The sequence below is a fragment of the Phlebotomus papatasi genome, chromosome 2, assembly GCF_024763615.1.
Source record: "Phlebotomus papatasi isolate M1 chromosome 2, Ppap_2.1, whole genome shotgun sequence".
NCBI lineage: Eukaryota > Metazoa > Arthropoda > Insecta > Diptera > Psychodidae > Phlebotomus > Phlebotomus papatasi.
In genome coordinates, this window is record NC_077223.1 from 108,298,089 (window position 1) to 108,312,091 (window position 14,003).

Here is a 14,003-nt window from a genome sequence, read left to right on the forward strand (position 1 = left end):
CATATGACAAATTGGGTTCGAATCTTAGGAAAGCCTATTCGAAAATGCGATTCTGTAGCCGTGACATTATTGCCACAAATCAACCAAGACGTACTGTGTTTTCATGAAATCATCAAGTAAAGGGATTGCATTAAAAATTCAATGAATTGCATTTTCGAACTCATATGATATGACAAAAAAAAGCTCGATTGGCATTGCCAGGTTTCGAACTCACACGTGACAATGCCACGAAAATTACAGAATTCCCCTCCAATTCTTTGACGGATTTTCATCGAAGATCCCATGCATCCCCCTAGAAGAAAACCGAAAGTGTCTCAGAGCGAATAAACCGTTTAAAATTCAAATATTTCTTGTGTCTCGGCTAAAAAACACTGAGGGAAATTATTAAATAAAAATAATTGAAAATTTCGAAATATCTTAATAAATATTGGGATGTTTCTTAACCAATATAAATTTGTCGAGACAAAGCGTCATAGCTTTGCAGAATGCTCGTACTTGTGACTTTTCATTGAAATTGATCAGAAATTTTGGATTTTGTGTTTTCTTCGGTGTAATTTCAAAAAAAATTAATCAACTTTCTTTTAGTGATCGGCTAGGGTAAATGTCATAATTCAAAACCATTTCCAGACGCTTTAACTTTGACAGAAGATTCAACACATTAAGTTGATATTTTTCTGAAGAGAATTACATAAATTTGCTCCTTGACTCTTCTAGAATGTTACTGTTTAGTGAAAATTCTTTACATATAATTTGAAAACTTCTTAAATACAAGAAAAATATGCGAGTAAGAGTGAAAAACGCTGCTATTGGAAACAAATTAATCCAAATGGAGACTAGGGAAATTTTCTAATTGGAGACAAACAGTGTAAGTGAAACCGCGACGAAAGGCTTCCAAAATCTTGTTGAGTTGCTCTTGAGTGCAGGATTTGTTCTTATTCCTGAGGGGCAATTCACGAAATTAATCAGTCAAAATTTTGACTGGTTACTGCATGTTTTCTGTGAAGCGAATTTCGCTAACCCGGTAAAAGGTGCGTCTCCTCGCTAAAAATGGAGGATGTACAAGGTGGGTCTTGTACCTGCTGGAATTTCGGGGTGTACCCAGACAATTTCACCCGCCAGCTCGAGACCGGAGGGTACGATTTTTTTAACCAAAATTTTATGAAAAAGTTATTTATTTGCATTATTTCATTTAAGTAAAGATACCCAGACAGACACAATATAATAAGAAAATATTGGATTTTAAAATTTTATAGACGTTAAATACTTTATGCGTTCTGAAAAATAGGTTTTGGGAAAGTTCAGGGATTAAAGGAATTACTATTTAGGAATTTTCTAGGTCTCAGATTGTTTATTGTTAAATTTTAGATACAATATACTTCTGACATAATTTTTCACCAAGTTAAGACTTCTAGAATGATATTAAAAAAAAATGTGATATTAAATTAACCTTCTCAAGACCACTATACGTGTCAATATATACACGTATCAAATATATTATATTTGCAACGTTTGAAGTACCATTTACCACGTTTAACCCTCTAACGGTGTTTTCTTTAATATCCAAGAAAAGTAGTTAAATAATTTTGTCTAGGGTAATTAATGGTTCACTGAACTCAAAAATACCATCCATTCTTCATTATCTCTTTCCGTTTGAACGCCAGGAGAGAAAAGGTAAAGACCGCCTCCAGGCAGTTATATCGGTTTAAGGCATAAAAAGACTGAAATATTTTAATTGAAAAATAGTGAACAAATAGTAAAATAAATTAATTTTAAACGTTATTTATGGATGATAGTTGTATGATTATCTAAGAAATGATAATTTTTAGGAAAAAAACGTTTATAATTTTTATAATTAGACGTTAATGAAGCTCAAGGTGTTTCAATAAGACTGATTTTTATCGAATAGGTCAAAGATCAGCTATGAAAACGTCACCTTTTTGTATAATTTGAAGGTCATTTGAAATAGATTGCTCATTTTCTGGTTTTATTTCACGATCTGGGGCATTAAAGGACGAATTTGGGAATTCATCATCACTGTTGAAGTCTGTTTCTTTATCAATTTCGATTAATTCGCAGAAATCGACCATTTTACTCATTCTGGACAGTATTCGTGTAATCTCAATTGTTTTTCATGATTAATATATTGCAAAATAATAATATATTTTACCAGAACAACCAAAATAAATAAATAGAAAAATCGGTAGTTTTTGAAAATTTTACCCTTGAACCGATAAGACCGCCCCCAGGCGGTCTTCCTTTTTTTCTTCTAAAACTCTTACTTTTAGTTTTTTTCACATTTATCAATCGAAATATACAAACTAGAAGAACATATCTTTCAGGAAATAAGATTCTTACTACAGTTAGATTACTTTAAAATTCTTTTTGCATTTGAAAACGAAAAATGTCGCGAACGACATTTTGTTGTTTTTTCTCTGACCTGTCACACAAAACTGAAGATTGTAAGCAAACGAAAGGTCAAAATGAGTTCAGCTTTAGAAAATAAGTTAGTAAGACTATAACTGAGGACACTGTAGATATTTCAACTTCAAATAAGTAATATTATCGCAGTAAATGCGATTTATAGAATGACCGCCTGGAGGCGGTCTTACCCGTTAGAGGGTTAAATACAAAATGAATAAAATTTTTATTATCAGAATAAATACAATTTTTTCGATGCTACTCCTGACTCTCGAGAGGTAATTGGTATTTACAAACTTACAACATTTATCATAATTCTTAGAAAATATATGTGACGACATCTTCAATACCCAAATAATTTTTAACATTCTAATATTTAAAATTTAAAGTTTAAATTGTATTTAGAATTTAAAACGAACTCATAGATATTTTGGAAAAATGCATTAAAATATAAAGATTTATATTTGCACTAAACCAATATTGCGATATTTATTTTATTTGATATGAAGGATATGAAGCAATATAAGTACACTATTCAATCTTCAACAAATTACACCAAAATATAAATTGTATTGGTATTTGAATTAGAATTAGAATCGATTAGAATGCTTCTTCAAAATCTTAAAATATTAGACCGACTCCAAATTTTAAATACGCGCCATAAATTACCTGCCAATTGCGTTTTGCCTACTTTTCGGCGAATAAAGACAGACTGAAAAATGCATTAATTAAGGTTATTTCACTTTTCGCCACACCAAATATGTCTCCGTCATATTCGCCGCCCAGTCAATTTTGACTGGTTCGTGAATTGCCCCTCAGGAAAGGGGTGAAGGAAAATATTGTCAAAATCGACGCAATGTCGAATTTTTCGCCCGGCATTTTGAGCAAAAATTTTGTATGACTTTTTGCGAAGCGAGAAAAGAACAAAATGTATTTCCCGAAAGCAATTCGGATTTCAGTTACTCAGGAATAAATAATCGAAAATCACTGAATTTGAATGGTAATGGCGTTGGCATACCTTTTCAATTGAGTGAATTTCAACCGATTGAAATTTTACCTCTTACTCTTTCAAAGTAAAATCAGATAGGTGTCTCTTTCTGTCAAATGAAATTAAAAATTGAAATTTCAATTTTCATTTGACAGAAAGAGACACCTATATCTGATTTTATTCTGAAAGAGTAAGAGGTAAAATTTCAATCGGTTGAAATTCACCCAATTGAAAAGGTGTGCCAGCGCCATGCCATAAGGAATGAGTTAATTTTTCTCAGTGTCTTAGCCGAGACACAATCTTTTATTCACCATGGAGTTTGACTAAAAATTCATCGATACTCTCCTTCCCTGATGCTGAGAACTTCACCTTCAGAGTGGCCCTCTTCTTCCCAGTGAAACCCTTTTCGTTATTATTCTTGAAAATGTTGTTTATTATGCAGAAAAAATCTTATACAATAATTCCCAAGAGGGCTCTTGAATACCTAAATCCTCCCCTGAGAAATCTTTTTTAAATCTTGATCTGATGGAGCCTCCTGTTGAGATCCTCAAATTTGAGAATCTTGCGGATGAAGAAGTCCCCATAGCGATGAGATACCTTCGTGTCTGCGATGTGGATCATCTCATTATCTATGAAGAAGTCCAGTTCTGAGCCTGACTTGAATTTCCCCTCGAGTCCGCTAGATCCCTTTGTCCAGACGATGTTCTTCATCTTGTGCTTGAAGCAGAGCAAGTGGATCAGGAGATTGGCAATCTTGCGCTCCTCCGGATCATGCCCATTCTGATCCATGAAGGATGCCAGCTTGGCCAGGGGAAGGGTTGTGTAGAGTTTAAGATAGGAACGGATTGTTGGCAGATCCTGCTGCTGACGCACTTCATCCATGAAAACCTCAATTTGATGCTCCATGGGATCTTTCACGTAATCTTCCATTGGGGCGTCCGGGGGCGGAGGACAGGGTGAGACGAATTTGGGACAGGCGAAGGTGTAGAAGTTCTTGAAGACTTCCAGGTCACCGCATTGCATCTTGTACATGTTGTCGTGGTAGTTCTTCTCGCGGAGAACCTGCTGAATGGACTCGTCGATGCATTGAGGATGGAGAACGAGGCAAATGGCCAGGAGATGGTACATCTGATCCGTTTGCTTGTTGATCTGGTCATTCTGGTAGCTGCGGGAGCTGTAGAGTTGCTTCGTGCGCTGAATGTACAAGAGAATGGAGCAGAAAGTCCTGATGGCATCGGAATACCGCCTCATCATCATGTACGCGAATCCTACGTAGTAGGAAGTGGAGATCTGGCAAGCTGGGATATGGGAATATTGGGATTTCTTGTGGATCTCAATGGGTTCCAGGACCTTAATGGCCTGATAGTAGTCACCCAGGAGAGAGTGAACACGCAACAAACCCACCAGACTGAAATACCCAAGCATCTTGTAGAATGAATGCCGACCAAATTCCCCGGCAACACTCTCCGGATCCCCGCCGGAAGCCGAAACTTCCAGCTGAGCCTTGATATTGGACATATCGACCAGGGAATGCAAGACATTGAGGATACAGAGGATATTCCAGACCTTGCTGTTGTTGTTCAGCAACTGATCCATCTCCTCCTCACTCTTGTCCGTCAACCGAGCCCGGTATTGGGCAAAATTCTGGAACTGATACACAAATTCATCCACCAACTCCCACAGCCAGATGTCCGGCAATTCCAGGGACACCGGAGATGCTGATGAGAGGATCAGGTTGAAGAAGTCACAGTAGTTGAGGAAGGAGCTAACCCTCTGGTCCAATGACGGCCCACCCGGAATCCTGGCATGAATATGCCGATAGTACAGCTCCTTGTACAAAATCATAAATACCTGATCATCCTCCACAATTGATGCCACTTCATGCTCATCCGGCCATGCACGCTTATCAAAATGCTGCTCGCTGAGCTTGGGAAAAGTCGTCTCATACATATTCTGGATGTCATAAATGACTCCCTCATTAATGGCATCCCGGAAATACTGCAAAAACTTCTTCACCATATCCGGCATCTTCGACGTATAGTAGTTCCTCTCGTATTCCATATCCAGATGCGGATCACCCGTATGGGCATCATACTCATAGATATAATCCTGCAGAGACAGACCAGACGAAGAAAAAGTCAGAGCCCCCTTTTTTTAGGTTATGTCTCCCGACGTGGACAAAACCCACATAAAACTACAATTTTCTTAACTCACAGCATTGGAATGGCTTCTCACCTCATTGTACTCTTCGTTTGAATACATGTTGCTGGAAAAATTTACGTATTTTCACGGATTTTCAAGAGAAAATGTGTACACGAACGCACTGAGAAAATGCACTACGCATGAAGTTGGCTACAAACTGTCAAAGAAAAGTTTCATGTTTCCAGTGGTTCCAGTGTTTCTCATATTTCACTTTCTTCAAGAAACATAATGTGATATACCATGAAAAAAAATCCAGAAAGAATTTCTTTGAGTGAATTTTGCGCAAAATTAATAAAATTGACGAGAAAATGATAAAAGTACTCTCAGGAGCTAATTATATTTACTATATTTTAGGAAAGTAGGACTGTTTGCAATGAAGAAACGTGATTCATGTTTCATTTATAAAACTTGATGCAAAGATGAAACATGTTTCATGAAGGCTTTCTGATAATTTTTAATAAAAATTCTGCGGTTTTAAGGACGATTGGAACACCGGTGTCCCATAAAGAAAATAATTTTTCCTGACTACCTAAAATTATTTTTTTCTTATGTCTGTACATAATTGCAAAGTAGAAGGTTGAAGGAATCTAGGATATTTTTTTGCAAGTCTCCACCTATTTGCTATATGATAAATATTTAAGCTCAAAAATGACGAATTTTTAAATTCTCATATTGAAAATTAATTTTAATTATTTTTTATACTTCCAGTTTTTTTTTAAGCATACCCGTTTTGGAAAAGGAAACTACAATACTCAAACATAAAATTTTTCGATCAAGTGAAAATTATCAGTCATTGGTATCGTTAGAAAAAAATATTTAAATTTTTGGGCTATCTTTATCCCTATCGTCCACGGAGACAAAAAATACACCAAATCAGACTCTGTTTGCTTTTCGAACGTTTTATAAGTTCTCTTTATCGATTTCAAATTTATTGTTGATTTTCGGTCAGCGAAAACTGTCTCGTCGTTAAAGGGTTAACCCTTTAAGGACGATTGGAACACCAGTGTCCCATAAAGAAAATAATTTTTCCTGACTAAATAAAGTTATTTTTTTCTTATGTCTGTACATAATTGTAAAGTAAAAGGTTGAAGGAATATAGAATATTTTTTGCAAGTCTCTAACTATTTGCTATGTAATAAATATTTAAGCTAAAAATGGCGAATTTTTAAATTATCAAATTCATAACTGATTTTATTTATTTTTTATACTTCCAATTTTTTTAAGCAAAACCCTTTTTTCAATAAAAACTACAATACTCATACGTAATATTTTTCATTAAAGCGAAAAATAATATTTATTGGTATTGTCAGAAAAATTACTTACATTTTTGGGCTATTTTTGTCCCTATCGTTTATAGAAGCACAAAATACAGCAAATCAGACTCTGTTGGCCTTTACAAGGTTAGGTGTAAAACTTATCATTGATTATGTTTCTCAGTTAAATTTTTTTTGTTTATTTTCAGTCCGTAAAAAGTGTCTCGTCATTAAAGGGTTAAACGCTTTCGGGATCGCTGATACGCTGAAGATAATTACACGATTTTTTGATATACAATATCTTATCTGAGGGATTAATCGGGATTTGGCAAACAATATCCCAGATTTGGACATCCTTATAATTTGTAATCATTTATAGCAAATTGACTTTTATCCATTGTATACATTAAAAAAAAAGTTTTTTCCCAGCATATCCATGTTTTCCTTTGGGTACTGAGAGCCCTAAAAGAGATGAAAGAGTAAAGAGGTTACATGGATCGGAAAGACTAAAAAATACGCTTTATTTGTATTTTTTTCAAGATTGTAAAAAGAAATATTTCATTAAAGATTTTCAAACATAAAAGTACAGCATTTAGGCAATATTTTTTTTGAAATATCAATGTGATTTTCGCAGAATTTTCTGGAAAAAAATCACTTTTCGGTGGACAAGATTAGGGGAGACTGGGGCAAAGTCACAAATCGAAAAATTCAAAATTCAATATCTTCCAAGATAAAAAAGATAGCGGCTCAAATTTTTTTCAATAGATAGCCTCCATAGACCTTCTTCAATGTCGTAAGTTTCTTAGAATTCGAACAAGGAATTTAGAAAATAAAAAATATCGAAATGTTTAGCCCTATTTTTGAAATATTTTCCTTGCAGAAGATAACAATTATTACCTACTTATTTTCCAAAATTGATGCACTGCTGAAGATTTTCTAAATAATTTGGATTTTTTGAATACGAATCGGCTATCTATTTTAGAATTTCACAAAGGTTCTTTTCTCCAGAAATCCTTTTATTAAAAATGTTCACTTGGGGTAAAAAGTAACAAAAGGTATAGAGCAAAAAGTAACAAAAGGCGAAGCAATTTCTGATGTCTCACGGCGAAAAAAACGTAATTAGAAACGTAAAGAAAATAAAATTAGAATTTTTGAAAAATATAATAAAAAAAACCATTGTTGACATATTACACCATGCTTCGTCTTGTAAAATAAGTTGCGATCAAATAATCATAAAATCCTTCATTCAAGGACTTGTTTAACTCATCAGATAAAAGAAATATTTTATTTAAACTTTAAATTAATTTTCTCTGAGTTAATTTTGTCCACGGAAAAGTAATGTTTTTCAGAAAGTTCTCCGAAAATCAGGTCCCATTTATTTTAATATAAATTTTTAAGCATATTAAAGCACAATATTTTTTAACTATATTTTCTGAAATTTTCATTTTAAAATCTTAAAAATTCAATCGTTGGCACCTGATTTTTTTTTAAGATCTCTCGGAGTAGGTATATTTATCTGAAATCAAAAAACTAAATTTTTTCTGTTAGCTGATGTAATGAGTTAAACTTGTACCTATTTGAACGGAACATTTTTTAAAAATAAAATTTTGGTTTTTGGCAGAATTTATTCAAAAACGAGATGGCAAAGCGTATCAGCTTTACGAATGTCGATGGCACAGTGGAACAAAATTCTGTCTTTATGGCTCCGGCACACCTTTCATCAGGAAAATATTATAAAGTCGAAATTCGAAACCCTTTCTTTCTCACATGTTTGGCATTTCAAACTTTCGCATACCAAATTCGATTGAGTTAAATTGAATTTGGAGTGATGTTTAAGAGAAGAAGAAGAGTGCGAGAGAATGAAATAGACATATTCAAATCATGTGAGAAAGAAAGGGATCTGAATTTCGACTTGATGAAATTTTCCTGATCTAAAAGGTGTACCGGAGGCATGTCGTTTTTTATTGATCACAAGCAATATGTTCGTTGCTTTTCCGTCGTAGATATCAGGCGACACATCAATCGTTCTCTCGGAATGTCGATTGACATTCCTCATCTTTTGTGTTTTATCTTTTTTTTTAAACTTCAAAAGAAGACAATCCTCCAAAAATCTCTAAAAAAAAACATAAACTAACTCTAGAATTTATTTATCACATTTCATTTCAGTTTATTATTAATTTCTTCTATACAATGGTACATTATAAGTTATGAAAATTAAATTATACATATTACATTGAACTATATCTTTATAAAACTAATCTCCTTTAACTCGTATTTCTGCAATACTTTTCTTTTTAAATTTTTAATGAACAAGAGTACACATTCATTTCTATAAACACCACTTGATATTCTCAATTTTAATGCATTTCTAGATCATTCTGGAATGGAGAGGAGTTATCGGTGAAATAAATAAACCTTAAGGGGAATGTGTGAGTAAAATAAATAATTTACAAATTTCTTCTTGGCATTTTTTTTATCATTCTTCTTCAAATGATGCATGAGAAATGAAGGATTCTATTGCACAGAAGGAATCTCTTGAGGTGTCCTTTTTTGGAGGATGACTATTGTGGATCGGTAGGGAGCTTGGAGCATTTTCCATTTTGGAATATTTACACCTCACTCTGCATGCAGTGAATGCTGGAGTCTTGTGATAGTTCATCCATTGATGAATCTATAAAGAGAAGATGACAAATTCAAGAAAAATCTTCCAAAATAAAATCACTTTTGTTTTTTTTGGGGGAGGATAATTATCTTACCGTGTGGCGTGAAAATTGATGGTTTACAATTAGAGCTAACATTGTTATTGTTGTTGTTCATGTGTAACGAATTATGCGAATTATTATTGTTATTTTGGAATGAATACGTTAGTTGTAGATTAATGTGACGTCCAAAAGTGCTGCCGTCATTTTCTCTTTGCACTACAATGAAAATGGAAAGAAGAATAAAATATGCATCATTTCTACCATTAATAATTAACATAATTCGTTGATTTATCTAAATGTGTCTTTTGTGTCAACTATATTTCTTTTATTTAACTTTTAATATAATTTGCAAAATCAGTGATTCTCTCAGTATCTTTTTTTGCTTTCTAAAAAAAATGCATTTATGCTTTTTCTTCTGCATAGCATAGTCATAGATCTTTGGATTAATGTTCCCTATAAAAAATGATTCGTGTCCAAGCAAATTAACCTGGAAATTTCTTTACAGAGATGCAGAAATGTCTGTGTTGTGTCCAGACAATTTCCATTAGTATGAATTTACACAGAATAACTATGGAAATTTATCTTTTATTCGATCTACATGGTCGATTTTTCTTTGTGTTGGTTTCTATCATGACTATTTCATGGTTTTAGAACAGGCCTGAGCTAAAAGAAAAGCCGAAGAGAATTTGGTGGTGCCTGTTGGCATTCTTCGAAATGCCGCGAAAATTCACGTAGAGACAATGAGAGCTTTTTTAATGTGAAAATTGTTTAATTCCTTAGAGTTAAGTCATTTTCACAAGAAAATGCTTTTAATAATTTAGTTGAATACAATTATTTGGGTTAATTGTGAATAACTGTTGATATTACAACAAAAACATTGGGATGAAATTTTGAGCTGGAAGACTCATATTCTTTTGAGCTGTCTCAAAATTCAGGAGAGGTTTGAGAAAAACCCTTTTGTACAACACTATTTTGATTAATAAGGAATACTAAAGTACGTATTACAAGAAGGGACACGACCTGCTAATAAGGATAAAATAGAGAAGAAAATATTTTGTCGCATTTTAGAGATTTTTTGCAATCGCAGCGCCGCCAGACGTTTGTCAAGTGAGTTATTTGTGTCTCTATCTCTCTCTCACAGTTGAATTGCGCGCGATTTAGGAAGCTTGTCATTTGAAATGATATTTTCTTTAAATTTCTTCATATTTTCGCAAGATTCAAGTAAAAGAGTGTTTAGTGAACAGCTATCCGTCTTCCGACGAAGATATCAAGAAGACAATTTCTTTATCAATATTTATCATGGCACCGTGAATAAGCGGGATTAGTGTTACCAGTATGGCTATCTGTAATTTCCATTAAAATTATCAACACAAAATTTCCGATATTACACGACTTTTCACGAGCACAGGACTGCTTTAGAATACAGCGAGGACTGGGGAAATGGTCGAGACATGAACCATTACAAAGAATAGTCGATAATGCAGAAGCATTTCAGAACTGTAAAGCGTTAAAAAAATATTTAGGAGAAAGTATTCCTCTTTGTAAAGGGGGAATAATCTTTTTCCTAAACATTATTTTATTACATTCATTGATGTTTTTATGTACTAAAAAAAAATCTCATGTGTTTTTTTTATCTAAATTCATATACAGACCAAGTATCAAATATTGCGACTTTTCTTTGTGCTGGCCCTGTAGCCGATCGGCCGCAAAGTTTCACAGTAACAGAAAATTCCCTGGAATTTATCTTCTATTTTTCCGCGAGAGATTCCGTGGAAATAAACGCTAATATTCCGCTTGGAATTCTGCGGAGTTATCAGCTGTTTTTCGCGTGGATTTCCTGGAAAAAAGTCAGAGGAATTTTCTTCCAACATATCTGAGAGCATTCCCTGGAAATTGATTCAAAATTTCCTTTGAATATTCCGAGTATATTTTCTGATATCTTTCCGACCAAGACTCCATGGAAGTAAGCGCGAAAATTCTGCAATTATTTTTCGCCCTAACGCTATAATTCTTGCGAGCTAGACATACTCAAATGAACGATATGGTAGCAATATTTTAAACTCAAAAATAGAACAACTGAGTGTTCATCTGATAGATGAACACTCTCCAAGTTCTAAGCTGCCAATTGGCACTGTTCGTCCATATTTGTGGATGTTTTTTTCTGGAAATTCTCTATGAAAGTTCCATGAAATTTTTAATTATTTTTTGGAATTATTTTGAAGAAAAATATATTTAATAAATCTACTGGAAAAGTCATGGAATTCCGTAATATTAAACCACGGAAGTCTCTAAGGTCGTTGCATGGAAATGTCCACGGAGAATTTCGTGGAAATAAAGAGGATTTTTCCAAATTTTTGAAGGACTGACTGCCGATTATAACCAATAATCCATAGGAAAACCCATGGAAATATTCGTAAGAGAAAAGTCCATGGAAACTCGTGGACATTTCTTATTAGACGGTCCTATACAGAGTTCCGCAAACGTCGATGGAACGCTAGGAAGAAATTTAGCGTCAAATTCCATCTCGGAAGCTTACGCGGATTTTGCGCGGTAAAATCCAAGGAATTCAACGCGGATTTTTAGCGGTAAAATCAGCGGACATGGCAGAAAAGGCTGCTGGAAATCCAGTGGAACCGCTGCGGCTGTTGGGTTCATGTCTCGATTTCTCGGAACCGGTTCTCCGAGTTAACCGTTGTTGGAATCACTAAACTTTTGTAACATTTAATTAGCAACGTTTCGGTATATTTCTTGGGATCCACATCGGAAATCTCCAAATCATCAAATGGGAATTTCTGTGGTAATTTCAAAATATTTCAGTACAGCATCGATGAAAAAATATTCTTAGGAGTTCCTAAGGACATCTAACGGCGTTATCACACTTGCACATTAAAATTTTAATGTGATTCACATTAATTGTTGCTTGTGAGCGTCCAAATATGTTATTTGTGTCTTTGAGCCACTTAATATTTGGTTTTTTTTTATTTATTGATAAAGAAGTAGACTTGGCCTGCAAAAATAAGTTTAAATTTACCTAAAGCATAAATATTTTTTCACATTAAAAAATTAAAGAGAAAATCGCATTAATTTTTCGCATTAATGCTATAAATCAATTTATATCAAATTTTGCGGGCCAAATCTACCTTTTTATCAACAAATAGATCAAATTTTGAGTATAAAATGATTCAAATACACAAATTACACATTTGGACTCTCACCAGCGACAATTAATGTGAATCCTATTAAAATTTTAATGTGCAATTATGATAACATAGTAAGGATGTTTTAAAGAAATATATTTACGATTAATTAAAAAACTTTGTAGCATGATATGCAATTTTTGTGGATAAATCACGGAAAATTCTTAGTCATTACCACAGAAACTCTGCAGGATATCTGAGGTAATTTGCTATAGGGCTCTATTTTGAAACTTTTTCCACTTTTTTCCGGATTTATACACCCATTGTTAGATTTATTCTTTTGGTCACAAAAATTAATTGCATAAAACATGATTTTGCAGACGCAAAAGCCTCAATAATTCTTTCTCCTACTCTTAGTCAGAGACATCCAAAATGATTTTCGATGAAAGACGGCACGACACTTCCAATAACTTTTTCAATACAGCAACTTATCAAAAACACCTTTAAAAAGCGATTAATTTGAATATGGCGAAACGATCATATTTACGATCAGTCGAAAAAAAATATCTTTTCTCTATAATTTACAATCACTGAGGGGATGCATAAATTACACCAAAAAAGAGATGAAACTCCCCGGGAAATGAAATAAATTCCAAAATTGGTCGGAAGACTCTGTGTTTTCTAATGGGAAAAACATTCCACAGAGGATCTCCATGTAAATCAGTCATTCTGTCTCCATCAGACACTCTCCTGTAAATCATTTGGCGCTGAAGGAGAGATTTCAGCGCTGCTGGACATTAATTTTCAATCTTCCAGCTGAGATTTTGCAGATTTTTTTTTGTAACTATCATTGAGAATCACTGATTTTTGGTCAAAGAGGGACAGTTTTTTTAGGCACATGCCAGTGACTTACTTTTTCCCTTTCCGGCATGGATGTGCTTCTTCTGGCGCGCTCGAGAGTTTTGGAACCAAACTTGGGTCACTCTCTTACTCAGTCCAGTCACGGAGGCAATCCTCTCCAGGTCCTGGCCATCGGGATTGCTGTCGATCTGGAAATTCGCTTGGAGGACTTGCAGTTGTTCCTCTGTGAAGGTTGTCCTGACCCTCTTAGCCTTGCTCTTGTGGTAACCATCCGGATCGCAGCCATCTGAAAATATTTGCAAATTTCCAATTTGATTTATTAACTTGATAGGGTAAGTGTGCCAAATTCCGGCCAGCTTGCAATTTCGGCCACCTTTTTTGTTCCTCGAATTTCCATGAACTTTTAGATTTTACGTACTCTAGACATTATACAATGCAAAAG

At 34.1% G+C, this 14,003-nt stretch overlaps 2 protein-coding genes across 5 annotated transcripts in view; both read right to left on the reverse strand.

Moving 5' to 3' along the window:
- Positions 1-3,815: 3,815 nt before the first annotated feature.
- Positions 3,816-5,779, reverse strand: LOC129800737 (eukaryotic translation initiation factor 3 subunit L). Of its 2 annotated transcripts, none has more exons than XM_055845348.1 (2): positions 5,642-5,779; positions 3,816-5,515 (listed from the first exon to the last, which is right to left on the reverse strand). In XM_055845348.1, the coding sequence occupies exons 1-2, from the start codon at positions 5,666-5,668 to the stop codon at positions 3,917-3,919; spliced, it is 1,626 nt and encodes a 541-aa protein (XP_055701323.1). In that variant the 5' UTR covers positions 5,669-5,779; the 3' UTR covers positions 3,816-3,916. The 2 variants fall into 2 exon arrangements, with proteins under 2 accessions (XP_055701323.1, XP_055701322.1); XM_055845347.1 differs by having other exon boundaries at positions 5,621-5,779.
- A 3,223-nt stretch (positions 5,780-9,002) lies between these two features.
- LOC129800741 (LIM/homeobox protein Awh) overlaps positions 9,003-14,003 on the reverse strand; it is an 89,917-nt gene continuing 84,916 nt past the window's right edge. For 2 of the 3 annotated variants that reach the window (XM_055845353.1, XM_055845354.1), the window contains exons 5-7: positions 13,614-13,847; positions 9,618-9,779; positions 9,003-9,532 (exon numbers count right to left, since the gene is read on the reverse strand). In XM_055845353.1, coding sequence (XP_055701328.1) covers positions 9,471-9,532; positions 9,618-9,779; positions 13,614-13,847 — 458 coding nt within the window. In that variant the 3' untranslated portion in view covers positions 9,003-9,470. The remainder of the gene's footprint in view (positions 9,533-9,617; positions 9,780-13,613; positions 13,848-14,003) is intronic. The other variant, XM_055845355.1, reaches the window with a different exon arrangement.

Coding starts and splice junctions, on each gene's coding strand:
- LOC129800737 (XM_055845347.1), bottom strand. CDS start 5,668: ATGTATTCAAACGAAGAGTACAATGAGGTGAGAAGCCATTCCAATGCT. Junction 5,516..5,620: donor TGAGAAGCCATTCCAATGCT/GTGAGTTAAGAA, acceptor CTGTCTCTGCAG/GATTATATCTATGAGTATGA.